Source organism: Equus quagga, chromosome 6 (assembly GCF_021613505.1).
Source record: "Equus quagga isolate Etosha38 chromosome 6, UCLA_HA_Equagga_1.0, whole genome shotgun sequence".
NCBI classification, from domain to species: domain Eukaryota; kingdom Metazoa; phylum Chordata; class Mammalia; order Perissodactyla; family Equidae; genus Equus; species Equus quagga.
The window spans coordinates 121,218,198-121,229,307 of NC_060272.1; the positions used below are offsets into that span (position 1 = coordinate 121,218,198).

Genomic DNA, 11,110 nt, shown 5'->3' on the forward strand with positions numbered 1-11,110 from the left:
GCAACCACCAATCTGTTCTCTGTATCTATGAGCTTGCTTTTTTTGTTTTTTTAGATCTTTTTATTTATTTTTATTTTTAATATGTCTGGCATTCGTTGCACAAGACAGTACATAACAATCTGAGAGAGATGCTTTAGGGAAGAAATCTTTCTTCGGGAAATTTACTCTCTGCCCCATGTATGTATAACGTCATACGTAGTTTTTGATGTCCAAGACCTCAGATATGGACCCAAGTTCCCTAAGGAACTTTGTGCCTAGAACTTATAGCATAAACCTGCTGGTGAAATCTCTAACACTCTTTTTCCACAGGACTCTTGAACTTACATCTTTGAGAAAATTTCCATGTAGAGTGCTACAACTGAAACTCTGAACTGTCCAAATTCCTCTCCTGGCCCTTCTAATTTCAACCCATAGTAGAAATACACTTAACCAGAGGCATTTGGGGGATATTTTTGTTACTTTATTTATTTGAGCTCCTGAACCCTATCCCGCCAGCAAAGAATGTGTCCTCTTTCCCCTCCTCCGCTACTAGACACAAATGGGTCCTTTAAGGTATTTTTCCTATAATCCCATAATTTGCTCTGGGAATATCCTTACTTCCTTTTAGTTCCACCCAGCCTCTTTCTCCTCCACTTACCCCTCCCTCATAAGAAGTGAGAATAGATTAGGAGCTGCTACTAAAAAAACGTCTGCGCTACTGAATAATACACCAGATAACAATTCAATTCTTAAGGCTCTCAAATTAACTCCATTTTTATCAGATTGATAACCACCTTCTTCATCTGACATGAACAGAAATGAATTTCTGTTATTTGGAATAATTAAATTTCTCCCCCAGGGATCGCTGCCTTATTTAGTATAAGGTATATATTGAAACTTAACTTGGAATAAATTTCACTAAAACAATGTGCACTTAGCTTTCTTATGTAGAAAAAATTACATGATTTATGGGTCAAGGGAGCCCTACTCTTTGGTCTACTCAAACCTCACTCCACTGTCCCAAGAAGTACACATCTCCACCTTCAGTGACGAAACCTTGGTTGAACAGGTTTCCACAATTCAAAGAAGCTGGGATTCTTCTTGCACTGAAAGTAAATCCATGGACTGTTTCTGTGTTATGATTTCTTCTTTGCAAACTTGCAATGTGACTCTGGCTACTTACCTCTAAACACTCACTACATGCTGGCTATCTTCTCCAAACCCATAATGTTTCAAGCATACAATCCAAAGGAATGAGGAAAACTGCCATCAATCTTTACTAAAATCTAGTAGATAAACCAATCCAGTGGCCACCCATTTTGGACAATAACAAGATAAGCGGTCTTTTGAATAAAACAGTAGGAAGAGTGTTACAGTTTGTAGAATTATAAAATCGAGCCATTTAGACTATTTGCATGTATCATTTTCATAATCTTTCCAATATATTGTTTTTAATAAACTGAACCAAAAATAGATCCTATTGGAACCACCCAAGTTGGTGCCAGGGGTTTCTACATAACTTGGCAGTTGAAAGCATGACTAACCATCATCAGGCTGAGAGGAACCAAAGGCCCATAAAGAGTGGGCTCAGGAAAGGATTTTCTGAGATGACCAGAACAACCAGAAGAGAGGCTCCCACTTGGACTTCTGCCCTACACATCCTTATTTTATTGCGCCCATACAGGGATAAAAACCACCCTTTCATCAGAGAAAGATAGATGCTTTGAGTTTTACTCCAAGATGTAGCTTTTCCAAATGGTCCATCTGGGAAGAATAAACTGAAAAACAAAAATAGGAACTTAACCTCTTAGTAGACATATCTAAACGAGACTTCCTCGTCTACATGTAGAAGTGACCATGACAATATGGTAATGATATAGCCCTTCTTTCTTTTAATGCTGGATTTTTTTTTTTTGAGGAAGATTAGCCCTGAGCTAACATTTGTCCCCATTTTCCTCTACTTTATATGTGGGTTGGCTGCCACAGCACGGCTTGATAAGCGGTGTGTAGGTCTGCCCAGGGATCTGAATAGGCGAACCCTAGGCCACCGAAGCGAACGCATGAACTTAACTGCTGTGCCACCGGGGCCAGCCCCTAATGCTGCATTTTTAATTTCTTTATTCATCCAATACTTAGATTGCCCCTGTTGTGTGCTGAAGAATGTTCCCTACCATGAAGTAGGCCATACCCTAGTTGGAAGAAAGAGAAGTAATCTGTTACTTGTGTACAATGTGTTTTATGACATGACAAGAGTTGTGTTCTGGAGGAGCAAATAGATTCAGACAAATTAGACATAAGGGCTTTTTGTGAAGGGAACATTTTTTAGTGAGTCACGAATAGCAAGAGAGAGATATTAACACACATTAGGAAGAGAATATGTACCTGGCTAAGGAAATAGCGTGTGAGTTTGGGTTTTTCTAAGGCTATTAATGGAAAATCTGCTATTGGAAGTCAGGTGCCAAGAAAGCAGACTCTGAGACAAAAATTAGCATGTAAGAAGTTTATTAGGGAGTGTTATGGGATCAACACTTACGGGAAGAGAAGGCAAGAGGATTGAGCAGAGGGAAAGCTGAGCTGCAAGGCAGTCACAAAGTGGCCTTGGTCAATTACAGGGAGGCCTCTGAAGCTGGCATGACCCTTCAGAGGTGGAGTGAGAAGTCTGAGTCTTTACATTTCCACACCACCCAGTCACTGGATACAGGCAGACCCCAGGAAGGGGGAAAACGGGCTCAATGACTCATTTCAGCAATTCCAAGAATGACCCTAAAATCTCTTTATTTACCAAACACCTATACTTGTCAATAGAGATTACTGGATCAGTTTTCCATCTTTCACCTTAGAATCCTCTATTTTTTAGAGGTGTGTCTCCTCTGTGTCCACAACATATTCTTTGTCCAATCAGTTATTGATACAGTTGTAGTTTTGATTTCATTCAACCACTGGCACGAGGACCAGAAACCCTTTCAGAAAGAAACTTGGTTTGGACCATTTTCCTTAAAAGGCAGTTATTGTCACGGGGTGCACTGGGGTGTTGTGGTCTCTACACACAGCTTCTTTAAGAAGGAAAGAGACCATCGAATCTGTTGCTGTGAAAAGGCAGCGATAGAAAAAAACTATCCTTACCAACTCTCTCCCATTTAACGTACTTAGTTCTCTCCAGCTATCGTGGGAAAATATGAGAATATGAGACCATTAACGTCAAGGAGACCATGGCTTCATCTGTTAAGTCTACTAAGGTTATCAAGAAATGGGGTGTGGTTTATAATGTGTAGTCACATGACCAGCAGCATCAGCATCATCTAGGAACTGTTAGAAATGCAAATACTCAGGCCCCACTGCAGACCTATTGGATCAGAAACATTGGGGGTGAAGCCATGTGATCTGTGTTTTAACAAGCCCTCTAGAGGATTCTGATGCATGCTGGAGGTGAGGCTTAATTTACTACAGATGATAAGCATCCCAAGCCAAATCCACAAGGGGCCATGTTTGTTGTTCTTTTTTTAAATTTCAGAAATAAAATTATTTAATTTTTTCCTGGTTATAAAATGAATCCATATTCATGGGAGAAATATTTAATCCAAAAGGTGTAAGAGAATGGAAATTCTATCATCCAGATGGTACTACAGTGAACATTTTAGTGCATTTCTTTTAAGACATTTTTCATGCATATTTTATTTGTAGAAAATACAGTGATGCTACACTTGTTATTTCGTAACCTGTTTTTGATTTAATAATCTACGTAGCTCAGTGCGTGTAGTTGCCAGAAGGATAACTCAGATGACCCAGCCAGCAAGGACAAACGAACTTATCTTTACTCTGAGCCCACTACTAGCAGGATGTCTAGCCTTTTAAAGTGTTTCTCTTCCTCAATATCTCCAAGTTTAGAACTCTGGTTTTAAAGTTTTAAGAGGGCATATATTTAGAAGCAAGCAATTTTTATCTTGTGATACGCAGTTAAAACAGTCATATAAGCAGGATGTCAACTTAAAGCTAAATGGGGAAACGTTAGCATGTAAAGTATTGGTTTTTAGCTTCTAAATATGAATATTATTTCTGTTCTAAGTTTCCACTGGCAGCTCCTCATACTGTTCTCAGTTCTTAGTAAAGAAATGTCCACGGGTAGAAAATGTCCTTTCTTTAATTCAAAACTGCAGAGAATATGTGAACTTGAAATAAGGAAAGCCAGGAGCAAATTTTTATCACTAACGTTACCATTATTATTTCACGGTAGTGTTGCACAATGTTGTTCAGGTTTGTGGCGTCTAGAACACCTGTGTAGGCTTCGAGTCAGGCAGACTTGGGAGGGAATCGTTGCTCTGGCACTTGCTGGCTCTGTGGCTTGCTTGCTGTGCTGCTCTGAGCAAGTTACTTCACCTTTAAAACCTTGTTCTCCTCGCCTGAGAAAAGAAGAGAATAATGAACTATCTCGCCAGATTAATTTGAGAATTGAATGATGTGTTAAATGAAGGATTTGGTTTTGAAAAGTCCCTGGTTTAAAGAAAACAACAAAAATTCTAGAGACCGTGAGAAGCAAATGACCTGTATTTGCAGTTGTGTGGGGTAAATATTTTTCCTCTCTCCACTTCGCAACCTCTATGTGAACTTAAAGTTAAGTAGGCCAACTCCTGAGCTGAACTGTGAAGTTGACAGACTTCCTCCTGACTGGCCGGCCCCTGCTCCCCTGCCCCTTCCATTATTGCAGCGGACCTTGCCTCACTCTCAGGATCCTATTCAGTTCCTCCTCGTCCTTTTCGAGTGAAATCTGGCAGCATTCAGCTGATAGTTAACACACTTAACCAATTAAACTGAAATGCAATACGTTTTGTTTCTCAGCAAGCTTTTACATTCAGTGATAACTTTTATCTCAAGTTATCCAACGAATCTGAAGCAGAACATGACATAAAGTAGAAGTAGCCCCAGATTTTTGGGATCATGGCTCTGCTTCTTACACTGGGCAAAAGTCACTGTGACTATGGGAAAGTCATCAAGTCTCAGTGAGCTTCAGTTTCTCTGGCCCCACGTTTGTTTCATGATGATTTCTGGGAGCTCCCAGCTGGAAGAGCTGGATTTCTTCATCACCAGCATCTCCCAGAAACAGGAACCCCCTCCCTTGGCATGGGCATTCTTCTGTCTAGCCCTCCTCTTCCCGGCCACCCAACCAAGGGTAGGCTGGCTCAGTCCTGTTTCTTCTAACCCTCACCTAGCACTTCCTTTTACCAGAAAGACTCCTTCATGCACATTTCTGATAACTACGATTTGTTAGATACTTTTTTTTGGAGGAAGATTAGCCCTGAGCTAATATCTGCCACCAATCCTCCTCTTTTTGCTGAGGAAGACTGGCCCTGAGCTAACATCCGTGCCCATCTTCCTCTACTTTATATGTGGGACACCTACCACAGCATGGCTTGCCAAGTGGTACCATGTCCGCACCCGGGATCCGAACTAGCGAACCCTGAGCTGCCAAAGCGGAATGTGCGAACTTAACTGCTGCGCCACTGGGCCAGCCCCCTGTTAGATACATTTTGATTTATTATTTTAATTTGTAACATTCACATGATTAAAAATTAAAATATAAAAATTTACTATAAAACCTCTCTGACCCTGTCTTTCTCATTTAGTCTCTTCTCTTTCACCCCAAATACAAGAAATCATTTAAATTTATTTCTTATATGTTCTCTGTTTATTCACAAACAGGATCAAATATAAAACTTATTTTACACTGTAATCTCAAATATAGCATTTTATACACACTGTTCTGCACCTTGCCTATCTGTTTACTCTTTTACTTTATTGTTTACTTTACGGGAAGAGAACCCTCATTCTTTTCTCCAGCTGAATAGTATTCCTTTGTGTGAATACACCTCAAATGTCTCTAATTAGAAGAATTTAGGTGGTTTCCTGTCTTTGGGTAGCGTAATGCTGCAATGAATTATATTGTTTGTAAGTCATTTCACACATGTGCAGGCATTTTTATAGGATACATTTCCAGACGTAGAATTGATGGATCAAAGACTATCACAACTGTAATTTTGATAGATATCACCAGATTGCCTCTACAGTGATTGTACCAATTTCTAATGCTGTGACAAATTATAAGACCATCCCTCCCCAAAGTCTCTACAAGAGTGTTTTTATGTCAGACTTTGGGATTTCACCTGATAGGTTATAAATGGCATGTTATTCACTTTTAATTTGTATTTTTTATTATTATGAGTGAGGTTGAAACTCTTTTCATGTATTTTCTTTTTCCTCTGCAAACTTCTCATTCATATCCTTTGGCCATATTTCTATTGTGTAATAAATATTCAGTGTGTAATGATATTTTCAAATCTTGCAATGCAAATTATTCCTATCATTTCTACCAATTTCTGGCAAATAAAGAAATCATTGGAATGGATGTTCTTTGTAAAGAAAAATATTATTACAATGGAGACATATATTTCATTCTATCTACTCGGCCAATTTTATGAAAATATACTCATTTGAAGAACAAGCTATGAAATATTAATGAATCTATTTTAACTCACAAAGATTTGAGTTGGATAGAAAATATAAAGTGAAATTATGAAATGAAAACAATTGTAGTCAATATGTATAATCTTAAAGCACAGACAAATATATATATACACATACACATACACACAAAACCAAAACAATATAACCATTTTATGACAAAAAGAAATAAAAATGTCTGGAGAAGTCCTCCCACCTACCCTATCATTTTAACGCCTGCGGTTGGCTCCTGCTCCACATGGTTCAAGGGTCCATTCCTTGTGTGCTCAGCTTTCCTGTGAGTTGGAACACAAAGAACAGACACCGGTTGATTTCTACTTGGACAATGGTCCTGGCACAGCTGCTGTATTCCTGGTTTTCCAGGTAATCACGGATCCTTCGGAAGTACATTTTAACCTGTAGCCTAAGGTTCTCACTACCCAGTGGGCCACATTTCTGCTCTGCTTCCAGTCCCATGAGCGCTTCTAGGTATTCCAGCTGTTGATGAAGTTCGATGAGGAACGTCTCCATGTGGCTTTCCTCCCAAGCATCCAGAGGAATATTGGCCCTGAAGAGGTTGAAGATCTGCTGAAGCATCTCATGAAGAATGGCCAGTGTGTGCCTTTTCTGGTACTGGTGTGGATTCACAGACTTCTGGGGAAGCAGGAAGTTTCTCCTGTGTGATAGACACTGATGAATTGCTGAGGGTTGCAATCTATTCAAGAGTTTTAAACTCTCTCTGTTCACTCTTCTTTGTTGGAAGAGAACTAGTTTCAGTTCTAGGGAGAAAATAGTGGAAGAGGCAAGCAGTACCAACATAATCTCAAAGAATTGCTTGTTTATCATGGCTAAGATCAAATACGCCACTTATCTTTGTACACACTTAGTAAAGCTCTAACTCTAGTGAATGTTTGCCTTTCATGCATCTCAGATTGTTCTGGAAGGTGTTCTCCTTTGTTGGTTTTGTTTTCTATTGCTGTCATTTCTCCAAGTTTATGCGTTAGGCTTTCTGGTTCCCTATTCATAGTGTTCATGGGCCAATTCTTCACTTTCCCCATTGTGTTGGCTGTTTGAGGAAGTAACCAAAAGAACTTGTTTCATTGTATGCATTCTTTGAGACAATTACAGACTAGTCATCCCATATGACCTTCTATTACTCTCTTTGTTTATTACGTACAAAGTTTCACTCAACACAACATGCTTTCTAAATATTTAGTCAAGCTTAATAAATTTCTTTTATTGAGAGTAAGGTGTCTTTGTTTCTTTTAAAGAGTAGTCTTTCACAAAGTAATATTTATCAGAGGCTTAGCAGAACCTGTAAGGCACTCAGGGGCAAAAGTTAAAATACATTCAGACTACTAAATTTAACACTTCAAGTAAAGCTGTAAATTTGCCCAAAGCTTGAGCAAATTGATCTTAAAATATGTATCAGCAATCTTAAGTTGTTTTATATCTTATCCAAGCAATATAATATCTAAGATTCTAGCCTATGGAAGTAAAGCGAAAGAAAAAAAAATTAGCAAAAGAAGGTTGTTATAAAATTATTGCAATTGTAGAATATTAGAGACAGCCCATAGGTCCAACAATAGGGGAATGGTTAAACAAATGTTGGTAAATCCCTGTAATGAAATGCTTTATAACCGTTATAAATGATAACATTATATGAGAAGAGATTGGGGGCAGTTGGTTAGTCTATATTCCTTAGGATACCAATAACTATGGTACATCAGTGTGATTATCTTTACATCAATAATGCCTCTTGAATTACAAATATCCAGTTCCATATTCTAAGTCCTCCTGAACAAGCCCCTAATCTACCTTTTCCATCTTATCTCCCACTGTTGCTCTAAATATAGTGTGAGCGAAACTGAATTCCAGACAAAGTTAATGACATTATTTCCTTACTACAGCTAGCACTATGTGTGTATTTACCGATGATGTTCTCTCTCTCTGAACCATCACCTATGGCCTCCTTCACCCCAAGTACCTGTGTGTCTCGGGTCTAAGGATTACTTCTCCTTTAGGGCCTGGATCTCCCCCTCAAGGAGCTATAATCTCTCTGGATCCTCACAGCAGTTTGTACCTCCTTCGAGACACTTTTCTTGTTCTCTCTTATATATGGCTGTTGATTTACCTGTCTTACAACCTTTCAACAGTAAAGAGGTTTAACTCTTAAGAGTGTGGAATAAACACTCATCATTTTTCCTGTCTATACAACTGTAGTAGGAGCTTAATAAACATGTGTTGCTTTGGAGTGAATCAATGTGCTCTACCACAAAGTAATACAAGATGTCACGTCTTATCTTTGACCATTTCTCTGCAGGCAGTTGGTGGGTGAAATCCTAATTATTGAAAACAGACACTCTGTAAACACGTATGGTCTCATTATCTACCGGCTCAGCTCTATGTTGGTGTCGCTTAGTCTGCTATTAAATTGAAAGAAACTGAGTCAGCGTGCTCCATGGAGGAGTCTTGTCCTGTACGAAAGTTCAACTGCATTCATCAAAAAGTTTCTAACATTTTGGGTATTGCAGAATTGGAACTTTCAGATCCATAAGAGTCAAACTACAGAAATCTCTTATCTGAGCTAACAAGGAATAGACTTGAAGCTGATGTCAAAGAGTGGGAATTGGGAAGAAAAGAAAACTTCACACCTAATTGAACAATGATAACTCTGTTCAAAGGTAGATTATATCACGTTAAACCTTATGCCCATGTGTACAAACTTAACATCTAAGCTATGTATAGTTTGCACTGGATATTGTTCTGTAAAGCATGTCCTCTTTGGAAAGTTTTTAAACTTTCCACTTGATCAAAAATTACCTAACAATTTCATTAGAGTTATTGGTTATTTGACATCTGCACATAGCATTCCTCTACTTGGGATCATGTCCCAAATGTCTGAATACTTCATTCATGTTTTCACACCACCAGGGGCAACCAGTAACTTTACAACGTGATTCAGTGACCAAAGGGCTCTGTTCTTTCCCACTAGCTGCTAAAGAAGTCAAATGCTTAAGGAAAGGATAGAGAAAAAGATGGAAATCTGTTATATCCTATCATCCAAATTGTGGAATTTGGGTTTTGAAGTCACAGAGACCCGGACTGGAATATTCTGTCTACCATTTACTGGTTGTGTGACTTTGAGTAAGTTACTAACTTAATCTCTTTCTGCCTCAGTGTTTTCATCTCTAAACTCTAATTTATAAAACACTTTGGAGGATTACCAGATACAAAGATTATAAATAAAAATCTAGCATAGTGCCTAAAATGTGGTAAATAACTAATGCATATTAGTTCACTTCCAGTTAAAATGACTAAATCAGTCACATTCTTCCTGGGCATTCATAGGTAGTTATAGTAAAATATGTTTACACATAGAGTAGAAGATATGAATTAAAAATTGAACATTTTTATCTTCTTGTGGCTTTCAACTTTTGAGGGTAAATTGAGTTTCTCTGGGCTTCTGAAAGGGTATGATCTCTTTATATCTGATATATTGTATTATGGCAGCAACTCCAATAGTGTTTCTGAAAGATCTTTCTCTTTCTCTCTCAGAAAAGACCTATGGTAAATTATAATATGATAAAGGGATAATAAGATTCTGCTTAATCTACCTGGACAGTAGAATTTTGACCTGGTCTCAACATAAATCTATACATCTTTAAAGCAGAACTTCAAGAAAACATGGTAAGGATAAATAAGCATAATTTCTACTGCAATCAGGACTTCCACATCATTTTCATGGAGATAATAATGTAAAATTGTGCTGTTTAATTTCCAAATACTTGAGGATTTTCCAGATATCTTTCTGTTATTGGTTTCTAATTTGAATTGGTTGTGGTCAAAGAATATAGTTTAAATTTATTGAGACATTAAATTTATTGAGAACATATTTACAAAATAAAACTTTGTTTTATTTTTATAGTAGTTTCTCCAGGGTTTAAAATAGACATCTTTATTTAACATATTATAGTTTATTTTCAAATAATATTACACATAAAGTATAGTCTAAGGATATTACAACAATATGATTCTATTTCCTCCCTCTCGTCCTTTGTGTTATTGTCATACAGTTTTATATGTTTTAAACTCCACATACATGGATATATTTGTCATAAATAGTCAATTATATTTTAAAGAGATTATTAAAATGAGAAAATCTTTCTTCTATATATATTCACATAGTTACCACTTAACCAACCATACTTACCATTATCCAATATTTACCCACATAGTTATCATTTCTGGTGCTCTTCATTCCTTTGTGCAGATCTAAATTTCTATCTGGTATCATTTTCTTTATTCTTGAATAATTTCCTTTAGTATTTCTTGTATCTCAGGTCTCCTGGCAACGAATTCTCTTGGCTTTTGTTTGCCTGAAAAAGTTTTTGCTTTCATTTTGGAAATATATTTTTGCTGGGTATAGAATTATAAGTTGACATATTTTTTCTCTCAGTCCTATAAATATGTTGCTCCACTGTCTTTTGGCTTGTATGGTTTCTGAAGAGAAGATTGCTGTCACTCTTAATTTTATTCCTCTGTGCATAATGTGTCTTCTTTTTCTCTGACTGCTTTTAAGATTTTCTCTCTATTATTATTTTCTGACAATTTGATTATGATGTGCCTTAGTGTGATT

At 37.5% G+C, this 11,110-nt stretch overlaps 1 protein-coding gene across 1 annotated transcript; it reads right to left on the bottom strand.

Annotated features, from left to right (window-relative positions):
- Positions 1-4,306: 4,306 nt before the first annotated feature.
- IFNE (interferon epsilon) lies at positions 4,307-7,317 on the bottom strand. Its single transcript, XM_046664038.1, has 2 exons — positions 6,693-7,317; positions 4,307-4,376 (listed from the first exon to the last, which is right to left on the bottom strand). Exon 1 carries the CDS (start codon positions 7,315-7,317, stop codon positions 6,736-6,738), a length of 582 nt encoding a protein of 193 aa, XP_046519994.1. The 3' UTR covers positions 4,307-4,376; positions 6,693-6,735.
- Between the last annotated feature and the right edge of the window lie 3,793 nt (positions 7,318-11,110).

Excerpts from the sequence above, each read along its gene's own strand:
- IFNE (XM_046664038.1), bottom strand. The coding sequence starts at position 7,317 with ATGATAAACAAGCAATTCTTTGAGATTATGTTGGTACTGCTTGCCTCT.